This window comes from Amphibalanus amphitrite, unplaced genomic scaffold, assembly GCF_019059575.1.
Source record: "Amphibalanus amphitrite isolate SeventyFive unplaced genomic scaffold, NRLGWU_Aamphi_draft 001706F_arrow, whole genome shotgun sequence".
In the NCBI taxonomy this organism is placed as follows: domain Eukaryota; kingdom Metazoa; phylum Arthropoda; class Thecostraca; order Balanomorpha; family Balanidae; genus Amphibalanus; species Amphibalanus amphitrite.
The window spans coordinates 85,028-107,952 of record NW_024883199.1 but is presented as its reverse complement, the minus strand read 5'-3'; the positions used below and the strand labels follow the sequence as shown (position 1 = coordinate 107,952).

At 51.0% G+C, this 22,925-nt stretch overlaps 1 protein-coding gene across 15 annotated transcripts in view; it reads left to right on the top strand.

Annotated features, from left to right (window-relative positions):
* The window catches only part of LOC122374755 (myeloid zinc finger 1-like), a 37,418-nt gene that overhangs the window by 12,159 nt on the left and 2,334 nt on the right, over positions 1 to 22,925 (top strand). The window contains exons 1-15 of one of the 15 annotated variants that reach the window (XM_043353700.1): positions 5,804 to 5,827; positions 8,456 to 8,703; positions 8,947 to 9,134; positions 9,539 to 9,751; positions 10,528 to 10,740; positions 11,079 to 11,210; positions 11,593 to 11,682; positions 11,958 to 12,119; positions 12,942 to 13,058; positions 14,955 to 15,047; positions 15,633 to 15,884; positions 16,036 to 16,277; positions 17,511 to 17,681; positions 18,160 to 18,291; positions 22,094 to 22,227. In XM_043353700.1, coding sequence (XP_043209635.1) covers positions 15,778 to 15,884; positions 16,036 to 16,277; positions 17,511 to 17,681; positions 18,160 to 18,291; positions 22,094 to 22,227 — 786 coding nt within the window. In that variant the 5' untranslated portion in view covers positions 5,804 to 5,827; positions 8,456 to 8,703; positions 8,947 to 9,134; ... (6 more) ...; positions 14,955 to 15,047; positions 15,633 to 15,777. Of the gene's footprint in view, positions 1 to 5,803; positions 5,828 to 5,871; positions 6,505 to 8,455; positions 8,704 to 8,946; positions 9,135 to 9,538; positions 9,752 to 10,527; positions 10,741 to 11,053; positions 11,211 to 11,592; positions 11,683 to 11,957; positions 12,124 to 12,941; positions 13,059 to 14,954; positions 15,048 to 15,632; positions 15,885 to 16,035; positions 16,278 to 17,510; positions 17,682 to 18,159; positions 18,292 to 22,093; positions 22,228 to 22,925 lie in introns of those variants that run through there. The other 14 variants (XM_043353701.1, XM_043353699.1, XM_043353703.1 and 11 more) reach the window with 14 other exon arrangements.

Genomic DNA, 22,925 nt, shown 5'->3' with positions numbered 1-22,925 from the left:
ATTTATAACTTAGATTAGGCAGGGCATATTTGGCCAACTTGGATTTCATTCTCGTCTCTTCGTCGCTCCATGGTCTGATTCGCTGTTTTGGTTTTTGACTTCGTTTTGGTAATTTAAATATAACAACCCGCTCCTTAAATTAATTCTTTTACTTGGGGCCGTTTGGATCGAACTGATTGAATTTTTGGAACACGCACCAGGTTGATATTTTCCATTTCTGATTAACGTAAAATCCAGTCACTGATATGTGGTGAACAGCCCCACAGCACCACATATTGGTGACCCCGACGTGATTCTTGTTCGATTTTTCCATACTTCCGGGTTGTCGCCTCCGCTCATTCCCGAATCAATTATTTTATATTATTTCCCCCACATGGATTGCTATTCCGTCGCTCCACAGTGGCTTCTGCGCCACTTTTCCATGATGGTTTCTGTGCCATCTCTCCGCCGTGTGATTAGTTAGGCATTTATCTTCTCGGTGATTTTATTTCGGCGTTCCATTGGCTCTTTCGGATTTTGCACCCGGTGTTTTAATCTTTTAATTGTTCAGTGCATTGCAAACACCGGCTATACTTTAACGATCATGACGAACGAGGGCACGATGGAACCCGCTCATGCTGAGCCGGTCCATCATGTGTCGATCAAGCCGCCGGTTTTTATGGACACCGCGGTTGACGGCTGGTTTGCTATTATGGACGCCCAATTTAACATTGCCAAAATCACCAACTCGCAGACCAAATTCTACCACGTTCTCTCTGCCCTGCCTCCGGAAACCATCTCGCGGCGCGTGCTGTCTTGAGCAACAAAAATTTCTCTGAGCTACAGACAGCCGTCACTGACATGTACGAAAAGACAAAGCCAGAGATGTTTGAGAAACTGATCAGCAAAACGCGTCTGACGGGCCGACCCTCACTCTTTCTAAGCGAACTCAGAGAGGTGGCCGACAAGGTTGGTGTCGGAGACGATCTCGTTCGGCACAAATTTATCCAGTCGCTACCCACAGGCATTGCAACGGCCCTGGCTTCTCAGCGCGAGCTCTCATTGTCGCAGTTGGGCAAACTCGCGGACGAACTGATGCCTCTTGTGCAAACCTCAGCTGCTAACATGGTTCACTGTCAGGATCAGGACCCACAGTCTGACTCACAGGCGTTCCTTGTGGCTCAGCAGCACCCAAGGTATCACAGGGCCACTCAGCCGCAGAGCCGAGCCGCCACACACTCCCCTGCTCGTGATGCTCGTGATTCAAGAGCGTCTCTCGGTCTCACGCCGTTCCACCCTGACCAGAAGCCGAAAGTATGCCGTGCTCACCTGTTTTTCGGCAGCAGAGCACGCACTTGCAAGCCATGGTGTCACTGGCCCGACAAAGCCGCTGATCTGACCATGCAGCCGTCCTCACGAGCTGCATCTCCCTCCCGTGCAGCCTCAGAGTCGGGAAACGAGAGGAGCAGGCCGTAAACGCAGCCCTCGGCCTGCCGCTCCTTAGGGTAACAGCCAAGGTGAATGATCAGCCCCTGAAATTCATCGTGGATACTGGCGCTGGTGTATCCCTGGTTCCGCCCTCCTATGTGAATGGAACTCTAATTCACCCGTCCGCTGTTTCGGTCACGACTGCCAGCGGGCAGCCACTGCGCGTGCATGGCGAGGCCACTCTCGATATTGTCCTCCCCACACTCCGACGCAGTTACACATGGACATTTGTAGTGGCTGAAGTGACAGAGCCACTACTCGGTAACGATTTTCTCGCTCACAACTCGTTGGTTGTCGATTGTGGTTCCCAAGTTCTCCGCGACTCCACCACTCTGCTCTCTGCTCCCGGTGTACCGACGACCGGGGAGTCTGTTCATTTGGTGATCAACGATCTCGCTCAGGTGCCTGAGGCAGTGCGGCCCATCCTAGAGGATCACCCCGCTGTTCTCAGCCCTAACCAGCCGGATTACACAGACTCGCCAATCAAAACCACTCACTTCATCGACACCGGCAGCGCTCCACCCACGTTCGCCAGCCCACGCAAGCTGCCGCCCGACAAACTAACCGCAGCAAAGCAAGCACTCGATGTGCTGCTCAAAACAGGAGTGATTCGTCCCTCCAGGTCCCCGTGGGCCTCACCCATTCACATGGTTCCGAAGAGTACCCCTGGTGAGTGGCGTGTCACCGGTGATTACCGCGCGCTCAACGCCGTAACCAAACCGGACCGCTACCCACTGCCGCACATTCAGAGCCTCTCAACCAAGCTCCACAACGCTCAGTGGTTCAGCAAAATCGATCTGCTCCGTGCATATCACCAGGTGCCTATGAACCCCGCTGACTCAGAGAAGACGGCCGTCACCACGCCCTTCGGCTTGTACGAATACACCTTCATTCCAATGGGGCTTCGCAACGCAGGTGCCACGTTCCAGAGGGTCATGGACGGCATCTTCCGAGACGTGCCGTGCGTATTCGTCTATCTCGACGATATTCTGGTATTTTCCGAGAACCAGGAGCAGCATGAGAAAGATCTGCGCCTCGTGTTCAGCAAGCTGGCTGAGCACAAGCTTCGCATCTCACTGGAGAAATGCGAGTTCATGAAGAAGTCACTCATTTTCCTCGGTCATGACGTCACCAGCACAGGTGTCACACCTCCCAAGGCCAGAGTGAAGGAAATTCTGGACCTCCCTCTACCGCATGACTCAGAGTCACTGCGTCGCTATCTGGGACTCATCGGCTTCTACCGGCGTATGATTCCGCGATTCGCCGATGTCACGTTCCACCTGACCGAACTGATTCGACTCAATCCAAAAAGCAAAGAACTGACGTGGACAGAGGAACAGACTCAGGCGTTCAGTGACAGTAAAGCAGCGCTGGCTGGCGCCTGCACTCTGCCACACCCAGTGCCACACTGCGAGCAGTACGAGCTCGTTACTGACGCATCACAAGTCGCGGTGGGTGCCGCGCTCCATCAGATTGTGGACGGAGTACCCGTTCCCATTGGCTTCTTCTCACGGAAGCTCAGTCAGGCCCAACAGAAGTACGCCGCGTATGACAGAGAGCTACTCGCGGCTTATCTGGCCACACTCCATTTTCGTGACATGATCGAAGGCCGCCACGTTACCCTGCGAACAGACCACAAGCCACTCGTGCGCGCTTTTCACAGCCCGCACACGGCTAAGTCTGACCGCCAACAGCGCCACTGGTGTGTCATCACGGAATACATCACGGAGGTCTCGTACATTCGTGGCAGTGACAACGTGGTGGCGGACTGCCTCAGTCGCCCGGTAAATGCAGTGTCCCTCGATGCATGTGACCTCCATTTTATCGCGGCGGCTCAGAAGCAGGAAAAGGAGAGAGACACCGACAGTGCCGATTCAGAGCACCAGGATTCCGAGTCAGGTCCAGGATCGCGCTCAAACCCGCAGGACACCTCCCGATTGGAGCCAGTAACACTGTCTGGCGACATCACAGTCCTGTGTGAAAACACTGGACCACATCCACGCCCGTACGTACCAGAGGCGTGCAGGCGCGCCGTGTTTGATCGTTTCCACGGCCTGTCACACCCGGGTAGGAAAGGCACCACCCGTCTCATCAGCTCTCGCTATTTCTGGCATGATATGCGCCGTGACATTGCGCGATGGGTGAAGGAGTGTGAAGCATGCCAGGAAGCCAAGGTGCACAGGCACACTCGTTCTCCGCCCGGTCGATTTGATGTGCCCTCGCAGCGGTTCGAAACTGTACATATAGACATAGTCGGGCCGCTGCCCCCGTCAGTACCCCACGGGCACCCCTTCACCGCGCCATTTCGTTATTTGTTGACATGCATCGATCGCGCCACGCGTTGGGTCGAGGCCGTGCCGTTGGTCTCGATCACCGCGGAAAGTGTAGCCTCTGCTTTCCTCGACACTTGGGTGTCCCGATTCGGAGTTCCGCTGCATGTTGTCACAGACCGCGGTTCCCAATTTGAAGCGGAACTGTTTTCACACTTGTCTTCAATGATAGGTTTCCATCGCCTCCGAACCACTGCTTATCATCCGACATGTAATGGGATGGTGGAAAGAGTCCACCGAACGCTCAAAGCCGCCATCCGGGCGCGCAGGCAAGAGTGGCTGCGCGCGCTACCCGTCGTTTTGCTAGGTTTGAGAGCCATGCCAGCAGAGTCGGGGTTTTCGGCATTCACTGCCGTCACAGGCGCACAGGTGCTGTTTCCCCGCTGCGCCGTCGAGAAGGTCCCCGTCGGGACCAAGTACGTCCAAGAACTGGCAAAGCGTATGTCAGAAATCGATTTTGTCACACTCTCACAGGGCTCGAACCACGCCCGCACACCACCGACGCACGTGCCACCCGATCTCATGACATGCACACACGTGTGGGTACGCGTTGACCGCGTGCGGCACTCTCTGGAGTCCCCGTACCGCGGCCCCATGCGAGTCATCAGACGCAGCCCTAAAGTGTTCACGTTGGAGCTGCCGACTGGCGCCCACGACACTGTAAGCGTCGACAGACTCAAACCGGCACACATGCCGCCATCTGCGGACACGCTTGGTCCGAGCAGTACCGAACCTACGGCTCCGGAGCAGCAGCCGTCACCGTCGACCTCGCTCGGGCCCCTCGCCACTGGGGCGCCCGACGAGCCGACACAGACGCCGACGACTACAAGACCGTCCGGCAAGAGGACTTCAAAACCTGGAGTGACGTCTTCCGCATCGCCGGCCAAGGACGACAAGCCGTCCGCGGCTGCGCCGGTGCACACCCGCAGCGGCCGCCGCGTGCAGTTCCGGCCGCAACCGGACTTCAGATACTTTTAAGTGCGCCCGCGTACGTGCGTTCGAGGACGATCCTAATCGCGTGGCGCCGACAGTGAAGTGATAACTGCGTCGCGCGGTGTAGTGATTCTTGCGTCGCGCAGGACCGTGCAGTGACAATTGCGTTGCGCCGTACCGTGTAGTGATTATTGCGTCGCGCAGTGAAGTGTCGATCGCGTCGCGCACCGAGTGATGTGAAAAGTGATTGTTTTGGCTTATCGTGTATGCGCTCCGCGCTGAGGCGGTGAGTACTGTGGTAACCACGTGTGTCGCCGGCCGGCACGGGAGTTCCCGGCGCAGACCGATTCGCGCGCCGACTTGTGACGTCGCTACCCCGCCCCGGCGATGGGGGGCGGCCCAGGACGTGTCTGTTCGTGAACTTTGTCCCATCACGATGCGACCGCGTGTCTGCAGCCTGCATTGCAGCAGTCTGCTGACCAATCCGCGCTCGATCCGTCGCCGCGTGGTCTCCGAGTGTTTCTGCGCATGTCTGGGGCCCAGCCCGCTGCGTCGGGCCGCGCGCTCCGCTCCCCCGACATTCTAGGCTGAGCTCTTGACCCGAGCAGACGCGTCACGTCTGGCTCCATTAGGCCCGTTCTGTCCGGGATTTATAACTTAGATTAGGCAGGGCATATTTGGCCAACTTGGATTTCATTCTCGTCTCTTCGTCGCTCCATGGTCTGATTCGCTGTTTTGGTTTTTGACTTCGTTTTGGTAATTTAAATATAACAACCCGCTCCTTAAATTAATTCTTTTACTTGGGGCCGTTTGGATCGAACTGATTGAATTTTTGGAACACGCACCAGGTTGATATTTTCCATTTCTGATTAACGTAAAATCCAGTCACTGATATGTGGTGAACAGCCCCACAGCACCACAATCCATTGACGTTCACCCTTTGCCGCCTGCCTGTTAGAAAACTCCTTATCCACTGGAGTGGAGACTTGTCCGATGAATGTAGGTTCTCCTCTGCAATAATATATGCTCAACTATTAATCTATGGTTCATTGAGGTCACTGTGTTCAACAGTTGTTACTTTTATGCAGTAGATTAGCGTGCGTTAAGCTTAGCCTATATGGCGCTCAAATGCGCCGTTTTCATATCGACATTAAAAAAAAAATGTCTTAAAGGGACACTCCCACCTTAACATTAGTTTTGAGTTGAGATAGCCAAATTGGTGGCCATGGCCTGCAAATACCGGTTTGGGCACTCACAACATCGACAAATGCTTTAATTCGGAGATATGGAATTTCAAACTTGCAGTTTTCGGATTCTAAGGGGCTAGTGCATTGGTATGCCCCCTTAGAATTTGTGACGTCAGCGGAGATCTAACGATTTTTAAATCTTTTACTAAAACGTTTGGTAGCACGCGGTGGTATATGCTGCTTTGCGCGCAACAAATGCCGCACTTTCAAATAAAGTCGCTAGGATCAGCGGAGATCCCAAAAAGTAAACAAAAGTAAAAGTCTAATATCTTGAAAACCAGTGAATATTTTTCGATGAAAATTGGTAGATATTTGTTTTAGCTCTTCCTGAACCGAGCGACATCACTTTCGTGCCAATTCATTAACTTGTTTGAAGGTGGGAGGGTCCCTTTAAGGTATCTTGCAGAGGGCCCAAGTTATATAAATAAACATAAAGACGCTCATTTTTTTATGAAAATTTATGCTGGGAGATTATCAATTAAAATGAGTGTCACAAAGTTTGTTATAAGGTACATGTCACCAAGGCCGTAGGTATATCATGTCACCGACTCTTAAGTGCCATGATGTCACCTTTCCCAGTTCCCACCTTTCCTGTTTGTGTTCCCAGAAAACGGGTAGATGCGTCCCGTTTTTTTCAACCCCGCAAAGTCTTGCCCATCATACTTAAAAAATTCCAAATTGGTTTATATTTAAATAAAATGGCGATGTGTTGCTGTTGGGTAAGGGCAGGGTGTCTCCCAGACGAGTCAGAGTGACCCAGCCAATTGCAATGCCGTTTGAGGTAGGCGGGGGCTGGGCTGAGCCTATCAAACTTGATTGGCCCTATTACATAGAATCTTTGTTGTCTGGGTGACATGGAACCTGACCTTGGTCAGTTAAGTTTAGGACAGGTTCGGTGTATCATATTACATTTTTTCTTCATTTTGATTTATTCTGGTTCAGAAGAGCCATGCAATGATTAGGGTAGTCATTATGGAGTTAGTCCAGATGGGTCGGGAGTGGTGATGTCACATCAACATTTATGCACCAGGGTGTCACAATTTATGTTGTGAAAAGTTCACTGATTTTTTAACTGCTGAGTGCTCAGATTGCTCGTTGACATGCGGGCATGACATGACAGCCATGTATGAAGTGTCAAGTTTTTAATTGTCGTCAAATTTTTAATTGGTCAAATGCCTAGCTGGCTCAAATCCTAACAGGGTTATTTCATTTCTAGCCAAACAACCATGGTATTAGTATATATTAGGTCCGAGTGAACAATTGTGATGCTGTTGATACAAATATGTAACAGCAAAAATTTTAGGTTTTAGGTTATGTTAGGTTGTAGGTTTGTAGGTTTTAGGTTTTAGGTTGGTAGGTTTGTAGGTTTTAGGTTGTTAGGTTGTAGGTTGTAGGTTGGTAGGTTGTAGGTAAATACGTAAGGTTAGGTCAGGTTTGATTATGTTTTTCTTTTATTTCCAAGACATATAAGTATCATTTTTGGATTCAGGATGTCAAATAATGTAAGAATATGAAAACTTTATCTTTTAACAGTCCTCGGACTTAATGTATACTTTTACCACAACCATACCCTAATCTGCAGGGGAGGAGATCTCTCAAAATTTCAGGGGGTCCAGGCCGGGCAGATGGAGGCGGGCTGGATACAGTACCATTAACTTACATAGCAGTAATTCGTTTTCAGGGGGGCCTGACCCCCCCCCCCCCCGACCCCCCCGAGATCTCCACCTTTGCTAATCTGACCTAATCCTATTCTAACCCACATACAGAGCTTGGGACCGCCCCGGCACTGTCCGGGGCTGCGGCGTTGGGAGCTTGGGCGAGCCAGTCTTGGTGGAAAGCTTGAATGGTGTGTGTGTACAATATAACCATGGAGGAAACCATTCTTTTTGGGTAGAATCAGCACAGTCATTGACTCGTCACTCGAGCTCAAATGCCCATAGGTACAGAGTTTAATAATTGGTATAGTATAACGCAGTTAAGCTTCCTCCTGGCCACAGGTGGGTTCCAAACCCGCAATCAAAATCTCAACACAGATGAAATTCAGTATCACATACGAACGTCCTGCTCCGCCAGTCAAATCACTCTCATCAATAGTACGTTTGTGACATAATAAATCGCGACATCAGTGGTGCATTCTTATGGCCCATAAGCCATAATGGTACCTGCAGCTATTTACATGGAATGAATTGCGGCGCCTGCTTTACGATAACCAAAATTTGTCCGGGCGAAGATATGTCTAAGGCCCTAAAACATTTTGGAATGTTTAAGCCCAGCCCCCAAGGTCGGCGGAAGCTGGGCTGCGGCTATCGAACGGGATTGGCCGGACGACGTAGAATCTTTGTCGTCCGAGAGACATCAAATTCAGGGCCCCATTGATTTGTCTCGGCATTGGTAGGTGTTAAGTAGGTGTAGGCCGTTGGGTAGGGTAGCAACACATTTCACAGTTTATCATTGAAAAACCATTTGCTCCTTTTTCAGTTTAACCAACATTTGCTAAGGAGGCTGCCTTGTTCAAGTTCAAGTCGCCATCGCCAGGAGCCTGCAGAGTGACAGCTCGGCTGTGTAGCGTGTGAAGATGGACGAGTCGGCTCTCCTGTACCGTGCCGTCGAGCCGGACGGGACAGACGACACCCGTCGGGTCGTGCTGCGGCTGCCCGAGGGATGCGACACCGCTGAAGGTGTCATCATGCAGATCGAAGGTGACAAGATTCGCATCATTGCGCAAGGTGAGTGCATTTTGTTTGTCTTGAGTAAGCCCCTACGGTTGATACGAGAACAGTGCATCAGGAAAACTTATTGACAGTTTTTTTTGCACAAGTGGGCTGATTTGGTAAAATCATTTGTTCATTTGATCACATAGAATACACTTAAACCAGGACTGGACTAAGCTTAGGCTACATTGAATAACTCCTCTAACTCCCCGTATTGCTCCTAACTTTTCGTTTGTGTTCGCACGCCTCCACCGTCAGGCGACGAGGTGGGTGAGGCGCCGCTCAGTCTCGCCATGGAGTCCATCATAGAGAGCGCTTCGGACACCGTCGGTGAGGACGCCGCGCCTGCTCTGACTGGCTCTGAGCAGCACCGTGAGCAGGATCAGCAGCAGCACGGAGAACAGGCTGACCTTCAGCCGGACGTAGACTGCGTAGAGGAAATGGAGGTGAGACAAAGCTGGGTGATCGGTTAATGAACAGAGTCCCAAATGAACCATGACAGAGCGATTTTAGTTTGAGTAGGCTCGCTCATACTAATAGAATGCACCATTCTTTGGTTGTTTCTGGTGAGTTTGATATTGTATTTTAATGTAGGTAGTACATTCAACTTTACCCCAGTGAGAGTCCTGACTTGTGAACAGAGGACTGATATGAATCCCTGCCACAGGAGCCATCAGCCACAGTCTGTTTCGTGGGCTCTGACCTCTGACCTGCCCCCTCAGTGTTCCTTGCACTCTGTGCTCTGTGTGTAGTTGTGCTCTGTGTGCTCGTTGTACAGTGCTCCCTGTGCTCTGAACCCCGCCCCTCGAGTGTTCCTTGTGCTCTGACCTGTGCCCCTCCGGACCCACAGGAGCCCTGTGACGCGGCCTGTTTCGTGTGCTCGGGCCCGTGCGGCCGCCCGACTCCTCTGCTGCTGTGTCGGACGGCTGGCAGCGGCGTGGCGCTGGCCGAGAGACTGGCCGCCCTGCTGCCGGTGCGGCTTCACTGCAGCGCTACGGACTGTGTGTGCGACGGCTGTCGGCAACTGATTGAACAGGCCGACCTGCACCACACCCAACTGAAGGTGAGGGGAGTGAGAGATGAGATGAGATGAGACAGAGAAAGGAGGGAAAGAGTGAGAGGTGAAAGGAAGAGTGAGAGTGGAAGATGAACGAGTCAGCACAACCGGAATACCTCTAGCAAACTTTTCTTCCAGAGTACCTAAGATCTCCCCTTGAAACACATTTGCCCTAAACCGTTTGGAGGGTGGGTAGGTAGTTAACCAATGGCGTCTTGTACACAGAGCGCATTTTCTTTGCACACACATTCTCTGGCTCAGCTCAGTACAGCCCAATCTTTCACTATGGACGCCGATGGCCATCGCAGTCCAGGCGCCTCAAACCCCCAGAATGCTAATTGCAGACCCATGTTTCGCTCACTGAATTATGGATGTCTCTGGTTGTTAGCTGTTACTACAGACCGATCTTTGGCTCTCAGCAGTTACTATGGACCTATCTTTGGCTCTCAGCAGTTTCTATCGGCTGGTAGAAACCTGCTGATAGCTGGAGACCAGTGGCTCTCAGCAGTTGCTATACATATACCGATCTTTGGCTCTCAGCAATCAGCACTGCGGAGCCATCTTGGGGTCCAACTGTGGAACCATCTTGGGGTCAAACTGCGAAACTGTCTTCGGTTGTCAGACACTGAGGCCGGCAGCTCTCTTATTCATTATCTAGTTGTGTCTTTGACTGTCACTTTAAAGTGAAGACCCATCTCTTGCCTTTGTCCGCGAGACACTGTCGCGCGCTCAGTGCTCCCCGCCCCCGCCCCGCCCCCGCCCCGCCCCCGCCCTTTCGCCAGGCGGTGGAGCTGCGCGTGCGTCAGCTGTACCGGCTCGAGGAGCGACTGGAGGAGGAGGAGCGGCGTCAGGAGCAGGAGCGCGCGGCCGCCGCGCACCGCCAGGAGCTGCTGGAGCGTCGCCGTCGGGTGGAGCGGTCCCGCCAGCAGGCACAGGAGGCGGACGACGAGCGGTTAAGGCGGCAGATCGAGCGGCGGCTGAGCAGGGCCGACCGGGTACGGAGAATACGGGGACTGGGACAGTACGGGAACAGGAGACTGGGACGGGGTTAGGGACAGAGGGCAGTATGGAGACAGGGGACTGGGACAGGGTACTGGGACAGGGAATAGTACGGTACGGGAACAGGGGACTGGGACAGGGACAGGGTACGGTGCGGGGACTGGGGAGTTTAGGTACGGGGTCGTGGACAGGGCGGAGAACGGGGATAAGATATGGGGAGTGGACGGGATACAGTTCAGTGACAGCGTACGGACTACGGTCCCGTGCCGCCATACCTATCTGATGTTTCGTGTGGTCTCCCATACCCAGTTGCTCACCAGTTTTGTCCGGACAGCGGTCACCAGTCGCCGCCGATGAGTCCGGTGCTGAGCGGCAGAGGAGGGCCGCAGATGAGCCGCCACCACCGCCGCCGCCGCCCCCACGCGCCGGAGATGACCCGACGGACGAGGATTGGACGCCGGCCAAGGTAGGCGCAAATCAAGAATCGGAGAACGAAAACACAGATGATAAGCTATTGCTTGTGCTGTTTGCATCTACTTTGATTTCTGTTTGTGTTTGTGTCTGTGCTGGTGTTTTCTCTCTCTGCTTATTTTGTGTTTTCCTATCTTCTTTGCACTTGGTTCTAAGTTTTAAGCCGTCCTGTTGATTTGGAGGACTACTCGGCTGGTTATTGTTTATGTTATGCTGATGTCTTCATTCGGAACTCTAAGCAGCCCGCTGGTTCGCAACAGTGTCAATGTCAAAGTTACGCGTTGTTCTGCGGTGCCGTTGTAACGCAGTCCCGTTGTTACCCGGTACCGTTGTTACCCGGTACCGTTGTTACCCTGTCCCGTTCACCGTATTTTCAGCATTACGCGGACGGTCGGCGTCGCCAGGCTCGCCGCTCGTGGCAGCCGCCGGAGCGGTGCGCACGGGATCAGCAGGAGGAGACGACGCCGGTCAGTTATGGCGGGGGGGGGGGGGGCTCCAGGGGGGATGGGGTCGGAACAGAACGGGACGGATGACCGGATGATATTTATATGAACGTGCTCTTATATGATTAAAGAAGATTTTATAATTAATTCCCCTTAAACTCGTGTCAGTTACTTTCTGTATTACTGAGCTATTGTGCTGGAAAAGGAAAATCCACGACCAATAGATAACTTAACGTGTATAACCGGACGGCTTTTTCCCTAATTATCACTGAATTAATGTTAATTTTCTCCCCACGCAGGGCGATACCACCGATGATGCCGCGGCCGTCGCTGCCGGGGCGGCAGCGGCTGGCGCTGGCGTCACGGAGGAAGGGGAAATAGGCGACCGCTCAGTCGCAGAGGAAACTTCTCAGTTTCAGACGATGGTAGTAACGGCCGATGACAGCACGACTGCGGCGGCGGTCAGTACGTCTCTCTCTCTCTCTCTCTCTCTCTCTCTCTCTCTCTCTCTCTCTCTCTCTCTCTCTCTCTCTCTCTCTCTCTCTCTCTCTCTCTCTCTCTCTCTCTCTCTCTCTCTCTCTCTCTCTCTCTCTCTCTCTCTCCCTCTCTCTCCCTCTCTCTCTCTCTATCTCTATCTCTATCTCTATCTCTATCTCCATCTCTCTGTCTCCCTGTCTCCCTGTCTCCCTGACTCCCTGACTCCCTGACTCCCTGTCTCCCTGACTCTCTGACTCTCTGTCTCTCTGACTCTCTGACTCTCTGACTCTCTGTCTCTCTGTCTCTCTGTCTCTCTGTCTCTCTGTCTCTCTCTCTCTCTCTCTCTCTGTCTCTCTCTCTCTCTCTCTCTCTCTCTCTCTCTCTCTCTCTCTCTCTCTCTCTCTCTCTCTCTCTCTCTCTCTCTCTCTCTCTCTCTGTCTCTCTCTCTCTCTGTCTCTCTCTCTCTCTCTCTCTCTCTCTCTCTCTCTCTCTCTCTCTCTCTCTCTCGCTCTTCTCTCTCTCTCTCGCTCTCGCTCTCGCTCTCTCTCTCTCTCTCTCTCTCTCTCTCTCTCTCTCTCTCTCTCTCTCTCTCTCTCTCTCTCTCTCTCTCTCTCTCTCTCTTCTCTCTCTCTCTCTCTCTCACACATCGTTTGGTCGTCATGGAGAGAACTTCCTTTACAGATGCATCATTCTTATGATCCCGTTATATGCTTCAAAAGATATTTGTGCAATGTGCATGTTATGTATGTTACCGTGTTTTCTCCTCCCGCCTCCCTCCGTGTGACCCCTCTCTCCCCTCTCTCCAGGATGAGGAGGAGCAGGCGGCGGCCGTCTGCCGGGACCCGGACGGCGTTCAGACCACCACTATCGAGTTTGTCTCCCTCAACTCACCCACCGGCCACCGCAGGGACAGGACCGCACTGGTACGGACATTTATGTGTTAACTTTATTTTTTTCACCAACCAGGTCTTGCGAAGCTTCTCTTCACGTGGTATTTTGTGCCCTCCAACAGTGCTACTGCATCCAGGAACACAGCAGCCAACCATGTTTTTTTTTTCTAAGATAGTCCGTTACCCATGATCAGGTAACCAGGAGTGCCCCCTCCCACAGTCCCGGCGACGCACAGAGACCTTACTTTAACACCAGGTAACATAATAAATTGATCAAGTTGCGGCACTCCCTGCTAAGAAGTGGAAAATATAAATAAAATATAACGCATGCAATACTACTAAAAAATGTTAGTAAGTACGCCAAAAAGGATGAAAGTAGTCATTGCCGAGTGAAGCAAAATGACTGCCCACTATACCAACACAAGCAACTATCATTTATACCAGTGTTAGTAATTAACGCAATACGCATTCATACTCAGGTGGGGAAAAGCATGCCTGGTCATGTTCTTGCAAGGTCGTTTTTATTGCCGAAACCCTTGGCTCCGTCCGGCTAAGCTAGGCTTGTTGCCGGACAGAACCTCAGGAAACAACACGGACTAGAGTATTATGAGAATTGGTACAATAAGTTGTATAAATATCAAGGTTTTTACTTTTATTTATTTACTTTACTTAACTTTTATTTTTGATTTTTTTTTTCTTCTTCCTGTTCCCTTTTGGGGAGAGGATGCGAGAGAAAACGTGTTTTTCTCGCAATTTGGCTGACTTTTTTCGATCAAGGAAGTATTGGCTTATGTGTTAGCACCGCTTTCTCCTGTGTTACAGCAACGTTCCCAGTGTGTAACGGGCTGGCTGTTCAGTATTGTTACGAGTGAGCGCAAAGCGTGAAGCGAGACTTTTCAACATAACGAGAAAATATCAGTATGAACGACCCGGCCGCCCGGCCTGTAACGTTTTTGAGAGGCTCGTCTCAGCAACGGCTGGACTGATTGACCTGCAGTCTTCTTTGCTGAGTAGCCCCATCTCTTCTACCCCGTAATTGACCACTCTTGATCCATCTAAATGACCTTCCTGGCACGTGGCACGTGAAATGTAATGGGTGCACAAGCTATTTTGCAGAAGTGACGATTATGAGAGGCCTGTAACTTGACAACCGCTAGGATGGACACGCGGTAGTTTTTTTTTACGGTAACTACATTCCTTCTGCCAAACATCGGATACTCTCGATGCATGTGGTTCACCCCCACTGCTTGTGCAAAATGCAAAAAGAAAATATGTCAAATTTGTTTCCATTTAAATAACTCGGTAAAACTGGGAGGAGTTCGCTGAAATTTGGCATGCAGGTAGGCAGGAGGCACTCACCAGTCAATGAATTTCAATGTTTTACGGTTAGGGTGCTAGTACGTGCGCACGTGCGGGGCGCTTCCAGATCTCGAGATTGGCTGCGTCAATGGCGTTCAAATTTGGCACACGGTTAGGGAACGGTTAGCAGGGTGGCGTACAAAAGTCAGTTTGACTCGGTTTGCACGTGCGCACGTGCAGGATGTCGCTTCCAGATCTTGGGAACGGCTAGGCCGATTGCATCCAAATTTGACACACCGTTAGCGACCGGTTCGTAGGGTACCGCGCACAGTTGAAAGAACCCACCCTTTCTCCCTTCCGCCTTGGATAGCTCATTCTCTTGTTCGCTCGTTCTTCGCCCAAAAAATGTTTTACTGGTTATTTGTTTGACATATTTATGAAAACTGGTGGCCAAGAGTTGCAAATCAAAAATGATATTTATGATATAAATATTTAATATTTTAGACGTTTCGACCAAGGTTTTGACAGCGGTTATCTGCCATGTACGTCAGTAGTTAATACAAAATATACAATGCCATCAGATTTTGTAGCGTCTGTGTACGCCGTGCTGTGACAGTGACCTCTCGACAGCTGAGTGGGGGCGGTGTCAGGCGGCGGCGGAAACCGGCGGCCGTGCCGACATTCTACTGTCGACGGTTGTGACAAGTCCTTCGAAAATAGCAGGTAGGGATGGGAGAAATGGTGGGATAAAATGGGACTATGCCTATATTCCACACTCTCGCCAAGTTACGAAAGTTCTCTTAAACCCTCGGAGCTGGCAGGACGTCTGCAGAGCTCGGTGCGGCTGACCTCTGTCAGAGGCGCCACATCCGGTCGGGCGGCCCGGTCCCGTGACCGACAGACCGAGCGATAAACATTTGCAGTGGCCTCGGAGCACTCCGTTGCATTAGCTGCCCCTTCCGTTGTCTCTTGTATGAACACCGTCTATTTATACATACTAGAATATGAACACTCTAAGGGAGCCGAGCGCATGCTTTGCATCATGGTTTAATTGTGTTAGGTGGAAGACTTGTTAGTCAAATAATAGGTACAATGCAGTATGCACATGAATAAGCATAAATTATACTTACTAGCTGCGACTCATGCTCGTAGATATTTTTTCTTACAACCCATTGTTTTAAGCATTTTTCATTTATTTGGTCTGCTTGTTTTTTTTTTCTCAATATTGTACGTTTGTTTTCTGTGTGGCAACGTGAAAGTCTCCGACTGCGGTGGGATTTGAACCGTCGCCGTTCCGTTGTGCTGCAGTTCTCTGGTGGAGCACATCACCACGCTGCACAAACGCCCCTGGTGCCGTCGGTGCCGGTGTGAGTTCGACTCGGCGCCGGAGCTGGCCAAGCACCGACGCCTCTGTCGCAGCCAGTGTAACCTGTGCGGCCTGAGAGTGGCTAACATGGCGCAGCACATCCGCACCAAACACCCCTCGCACGGAGAGGACGGCGGGCAGAGCGTCCGAGCGGCGGCAGAGGGCGCGGAGAGAGCCGCCGGACAGGGCTCCAGGTGAGGGGTGGGGGATGGACAGGGCTGGAAGACATGGTACAGGGGTAGGACAGGATACAAGGTGGCTGTTGTTGGGCCGAACATGCTTTTTTCTTCAAATGATGCACGATTTCATGTGTCTCCCCCCCCCCCCCCCCCCCTCGGTCGGCAGGCGGCGCCGTCAACCCCGACGAACGTCCCCGACACCAGACGTCGCCAGTGACGCCACCCCGACCGTCATCGAGTACCGCGACGTCAAGACACTGAGGGAGCAAGTGAAGCACGTCAAGACGCCCCGAATCAGTCTCAAGTACCGCCGCTCGGTGCTGGAAAACCTGGAGAGGATCCACCGTCTGACTGTAACCGACCGTGCAGCGACGTCGACAGAGGAGGCACCGGCCGGCGCCCGCAACGGTCGGTGTCTACTGACGTTTGTGCTGTGTGTCGAATCGTCGATGGTGGATCAGTTATGGATCATACTCGTATTTGTATCGTTTACTGTAGGTAGTCGGGTAGACAAAGTTCTGGTATTTAATGCTCAGATGACAGGCACCCGACGTGCTTAGTGCATAATGCGTAACGTTTGCCGTGCTACCTGCGGTAGTTAGGAAAATATTTGTTATTTTATACCAGTAAAACGCCTTTTGGGCGAAAAAACGAGCGAGCGAGATAGTGAGCCCTGCACGTGCGGAAGGGCGAAAGGGTACTTCCAACGGGCTTGTGCAAAGCACCCTTCTACCCGGTCGCTAGCGGTGTGCCAAATTTGAACGCAATCGTCCCAGCCGTTCCTGAGATCTGGAAGCGGCATTCTGCACGTGCGCACGTGCAAACGGGGTCCAAATTGACTTTTGCACGGCACCCTACTAACTGGTCCCCAACCGTGTACCAAATTTGAGCGCAATCGGCCCAGCCGTTCTCGAGATCTGGAAGCGCCCCCTACACGTGCGCACGTGCAGTAGCACCCTAACCGCAACACATGGGAATGCATTGCCTGGTGGGTGCCTACCTGTATGCCAAGTTTCAGCGAAATCGCCCCAGTAATTACCGAGTTATTAAAATGGGAACAAATTTGACACCTCTTATTGTTGTATTTTGCACGTGCACTGGGGGTGACCCACATGCATCGAGAGTATCCTATTTTTGGTAGAAGGGATGCTGCTACCGTACAAAAATTACCGCAAGTCAATCGCCCAAGCGGCTGCTGAGATATGAGCCTCTCAAAATCACTACTTTTGAAAAACAGCTTGAACACCCTTGACTTTTCACGTGGCACGTGCCACGACGGTCACTGAGGTGTATTAAAAGTAGTCAATCACGGGTTAGAAGGGATGGGGCTACCCAGCAAAAAAGACCGCAGGCCAATCGGTCCAGCGGTTGCTGAGATATAAGCCCCTCAAAAGCGTTACAGGCCGGGCCGGGCCGGGCCGCTCATACTGAGATTTTTCCGTTATATTGAAAAGACTCGCTTCGCTCGCTGCGCTCGCTCGCTCGTAATCAGACTTCTTGTGACATTCCGTCTTACATGGCTGCCCTCTTTTCTGTCTTGATTTTTGGGACAGAAGTTCTAGGATTCAGTTTAATCAGTGTCAGAACGATCAGCATTCAGCAATTACCCGCCGCCTGACCCGTGTACTACCTTGCCCTCAGAGCGGCCCCACGCGTGCCAGCGCTGTGGCGAGCAACTGGGCTCGCTCCAGGAGCAGATTGTGCACCTGCACACGGTGCACAAGGGCAAGAGCTGGTGCAAACGGTGCCGGACCGAGTTTCCCGACAAACGGTCCCACCTGGAGCACCGCGCCCGGTGTCGGCGCACCAACGGTCAGAGCGAGACGGGGGACTATGTGCGGTGTTGGGTTTGTTAGTGCCGATCCCGGGTCCCCGTCTCCCGGGTACCTGCGACCGGAGAGCCGGTCAGCTTTTGTGAAGTGAGAGGGTTTAATGTTAGGGTTTGGTAGCTTTTATCCGTCTCCGGACTTGGTGACCTATGATGTTAAGTGTAGTTAATTTACTTTTTTCTTACATCGCTGCAAAGTGCTAACAAAAATCATTTGTTTTTTCCTTACAAAACGTTCGTGCTGTCTATTCGTAATAAAAATCGGTTAGAATCGGATTAAAGGTGCGCATCGCTCTTTATTGATTCACTCAGGCTAATATTACCGTGACTCGAAGCCACTACAGCATATTTTACACCGACCTTATATTTTCCATCGTATTCTTACCCACCATCCTCGTCTTCAGCCACTTCTCACAGCTGCCATCTGACCCCCCCCCCCCCCCCTCCTTTCCCCCTGGACAGGCACGTGTCACTTGTGCGGCAAGGACGTCAAAAACCTGAAGATGCACTACCGAAGAACGCACGACTCCGACTGGGGGCGGTCAGAGGCGCTGGTGGATGTGGACGGAAAACTGGTCAGCGCGTCGCTGGCAGGTGGGTGCTGCACCCCTGGGGTGCAACTGGTGGGTAGCTGCACCCCTGGGGTACATTACTGGCGGATTGTGCACCCTCCTGGGTAGAGTTAGTGATGGTGCCACACCCCTGGGATGCAACTGTCACACCAATGGGTACAAGTGGTGGGTGCTGAGCACCCTTGGGGTACAAAGTAGTTTATCCACAACATCCACACCTACCTTGTATTTACCATCGTATTCTTACCCACCATCTTCGTCTTCGTAGTAAAGTAGTTTATGAAAAGTTACTGGTTTAAAAGTACGGACTTCTACTTCTCCTCGTTTCAAATTCATATTTTGAAGAGCCTCCTCTGCAGTGATGCATGAAGCTGCAGCTTATTATCATTACTCATAGCTGGGTCATCCAAATTAGATCAAAGGCACTGAGCTGATGCACCTTGTCCCTTATATCCTGTGGTTAGTGTATTTGTCCCTCGTCTGAAGCCGACGACATTTGGAAAGCTCGCCAGTGCTTGTTGCCATCGTGTGTGGTCAACCGGCCCGCTCTGCTGTGGATTGTTTCTGTACTGTCGGGTAGGAGCGTTCCAAGCTCCCGGGTCAACCCTCCACGGTTTATTTGCATGACATTAATCCAAGAGGTTCATAGTGCCGTTGAGGCCTTACCGCGCTGCTTGTTTATAAGGTGGGGGAGGGGGGGGGGCGCCCCTACCCTACCCATCTCGTCTGCCGAGTGTGTGTGTGGGGGGGTTGAGGGGGGAGAGTGTCACTATACGCGGGGCGCCCCCCCCCCCCCCCCCACCTCGTCTGCCGAGTGTGGGGGGAGGGGGAGAGTGTCACTACGCTGATGATTTTCATGAGTTCTCGGAACACAGCGTTAGAGAGCTGAAAGGCGACTCAGCCTACATTTGATTCAAGGTGGATTGTTTGATTCCAATGCATTTTGAGGTCAGGTCAATGCCCAATGCCGTTATAAGTGAACCTCCGCACGGTCCCAAAATTACTTCATGAACTTCTCAACGCCCTCAGTGCCAAGAAGAATGCATAGAGAGTGAAACTAGCAGGTCCTAGCAAACTCACGAAGCCACACAACTAGTTTTGTTGGTGTTTTCGTCAATAAGTCTGTCAAATTAAGCTAGCGAACTGGAGCAAGCCATCAATGGAATCAGGAAGACCTGTCAAATTAAGTGGTATACGACATGCACTCGACATGATCTCAACCAATTACTACGTGACCAAAGAAGCTGGGACCTGAGCTTGACTTGATGTCATCGTCCACGTTGACCTTACGCAAAAAAAGATACATGTGCTAGAACGTAGCAATTCAATGATGCCCAAATCGCAGTTTTTCATGAACTTTTTGACGAACTTCACCGGCAAGTACCTGGGGCGTTCCACGACAAATCGACAAATAAAAAATTAAATTTGCACCCTCATATTTTATTTTTCGTTGAAAACTGGTGTAAGGGGTTGTGATGGGCGGGGAAGACAGCTGTGGGAAGGATTTTTTCTCCGAACAACGGTTTCCGAGATATAGCCTCGGGCAATTCCTGGAGGTCGCGCTGCAGCCCTATGTTTGGCGGCCTATAACTCAAAAACTATTGGTTTTCTACGATAAAAACTTTATATGGTTCAACTCACAATCAGACAACAAACATTTTGGCTATCTGGGATTTTCATTTTTTGAAAATTTAGATCACGTGACCTTTTGACCTATTTTTCGAAGAGTGACCTTGATATTTTCCCCACTGAAAGTTGCAATTTTGTCTGATGACGATTAAAGCCTTATCGATTGTCATTCATATGCGAAAATAAAAAAGTGGATATCGCCCTGCGTTGACCTCAGGTCAGGTCATTTTTATGACCTGTCCATTATTACGAGCGGGAGCGACAGTGAGATCTCGAGAATAAAGCAAGATAGCGGCAAGCGGTAAACGTTGCAGGGTACAAACGGATAAGGTCTATAATTTTTACTGAGGTCATTTTCAGGTCAGGTCAAAGATGACGTCACAGGAGCAAAAAGGAAGTCAAAATTGCTGCACTACATATATATGAAGTTTTTCTCGAATAACTTTCAAGGTATCCCAGCTAGGAACAAACCAATAGCACCATCGTGATCCTCTCGACGATCCGCATCGAAACATATGTATGTTGACCTCGAAAGGTCGAAAGGTCAAAAGTTGACCTTAGGTCACGTGACGAGCGGGAGCGACAGCGAGATCTCGAGAATAAAGCAAGATAACGACAAGCGGTAAACGGTGCAGGGTACACACGGATAAGGTCTATAATTTTTACAAAGGTCATTTTCAGGTCAGGTCAAAGATGACGTCATAGGAGCAAAAAGGAAGTCGAAATTGCGGCACTACATATATGTATATGAAGTTTTTCTCGAATAACTTTCAAGGTATCCCAGCTAGGAACAAACTAATAGCACCATCGTAATCCTCTCGTCGATCCGCATCGAAAGATATGTATGTTGACCTCGAAAGGTCGAAAGGTCAAAAGTTGACCTTAGGTCACGTGACTTAAGGTCAACTTTTGACCTTTCGACCTTTCGAGGTCAACTCAAATATGTTTCGATGCGGATCGACGAGAGGATCACGATGGTGATATTAGTTTGTTCCTAGCTGGGATACCTTGAAAGTTATTCGAGAAAAACTTCATATATATGTAGTGCCGCAATTTTGACTTCCTTTTTTGCTCCTGTGACGTCATCTTTGACCTGACCTGAAAATGACCTCAGTAAAAATTATAGACCTTATCCGTGTGTACCCTGCACCGTTTACCGCTTGTCGCTATCTTGCTTTATTCTCGAGATCTCGCTGTCGCTCCCGCTCGTAATAATGGACAGGTCATTAAAATGACCTGACCTGAGGTCAGCGCAGGGCGATATCCACTTTTTTATTTTCGCATATGAATAACAATTGGTAAGGCTTTAATCGTCATCAGACAAAATTGCAACTTTCAGTGGGGAAAATATCAAGGTCACTCTTCGAAAGATAGGTCAAAAGGTCACGTGATCAAAATTTTCAAAAATTGAAAATCCGAGATAGCCAAAATGTTTGTTGGCTGATTGTGAGGTGAACCATATAGAGTTTTTACCGCAGAAAACCAATAGTTTTTTAGTTATAGGCCGCCAAACATAAGGCTGCAGCGCGACCTCCAGGAATTGCCCGAGGCTATATCTCGGAAACCGTTGTTCGAAGAAAAAAATCCTTGTCACAGCTGGCTTCCCCGCCCATCACAACCCATTAGACCAATTTTAAGCAAAAAATAAAATATGAGGGTGCAGGGCACTGGTCGATTTGTCGTGGAACGCCCCACCTTGGGATCCTTGACCTGACCTCAGAGGCCATCGGTTGACCCGTGACTTGAAAATCTAGTACCAGTCGCTGTGTATTGTAACGTCGCAAACGCTCGTTTTCACCCACGAGGCGCCCGGCCACCGTAGCACAACTAGGGTTGAAATGGCCAGGGGGTGCATCCCTTCTCTCTCGACCGGGGCTAATGATGTACAGTTGACTACAGAATGATGTTCCACTTCTCAGAAGCTATCAGTTGACTGGAAGGCTAATTTGTTCCGCTTTTTATGCAATTCAGCGCATCGATGGTGAGCGTTGGGTCACAGCATTAAACTTTGTCAATCAGCCTGTGTGATGCGGCACAGCCTACCACTCCAGGCAACTGATTGCCTGTGAAAAGTGGAACCATAGATGAGATCTAATACACATGTATATAAGATCTCTATGAGTGGAACTGCATCATTCTGTATTCAGCTGTACAAAACCAATCCGAGGGTCAACTGACACTCTGTCTTCTGTCAGGTGGCCAGTGCGACATCTGTAAGAAGCACATCTCGCACCGGCTGAGACGGCACGTGGCCTCTCACGTGCGTCACCCGTGCCCCATCTGTAAGAAACTGTTCAGCCGAGAGGACGTCATTGCCGGACACATCAAGGTTAGAGAACCGCTACGACGGCGAGCGGCGAGATTTGGATTGGGCAGCTGCGGCGACTGGGGGTCTTCTGTGTGGTCACTGGTCATACATAGATTACTACATACCACACCGTATACATAGATATAGCGCACTACATAATATAGTAATGCAGGTAGTGTATGGCTCGTAAGTTGTGTTATGTGGTGTTGGCTCTGGTCACCAATCGATAACTCGTTATCTGCCCACAAATGTCCACTTTCCGTTAGTTGTTTGTGGTTAGTCATTTGTGTGTGTCGCTATGTATTGTTTCGTTTCCAGTCACTGTTGAGTGATGTAGAACAGTTCGGACCATTTGATAGATACCGACCGACGTCCTCACTCCGACACGTCGAACGTTCCCTCCTTATGTAAATCACCGTACTGGCCGTCAGATGACGTTTGTACGAGCCATCAGATGACGTTTGTCAGATGGTTGTCGCCTGTCGGCCCCGTGACCCGTTCGTGGCTGCCCACCACGCGGTCTACGCCACTGCCGCTCAGCGGACTGACGGCCGTGCCCGTGTGTATATGACCCGCGCCGTTACACGGTGTATCCTCCGCCGATTGGTCTGTGTTTGAGTGACGTCACCGTGTGTGAGTGTGACGTCACCTACCTGTGTGAGTGTGACGTCACCTACCTGTATGTGTGACGTCACACACTGACGCCGTGCCCGTGTTGT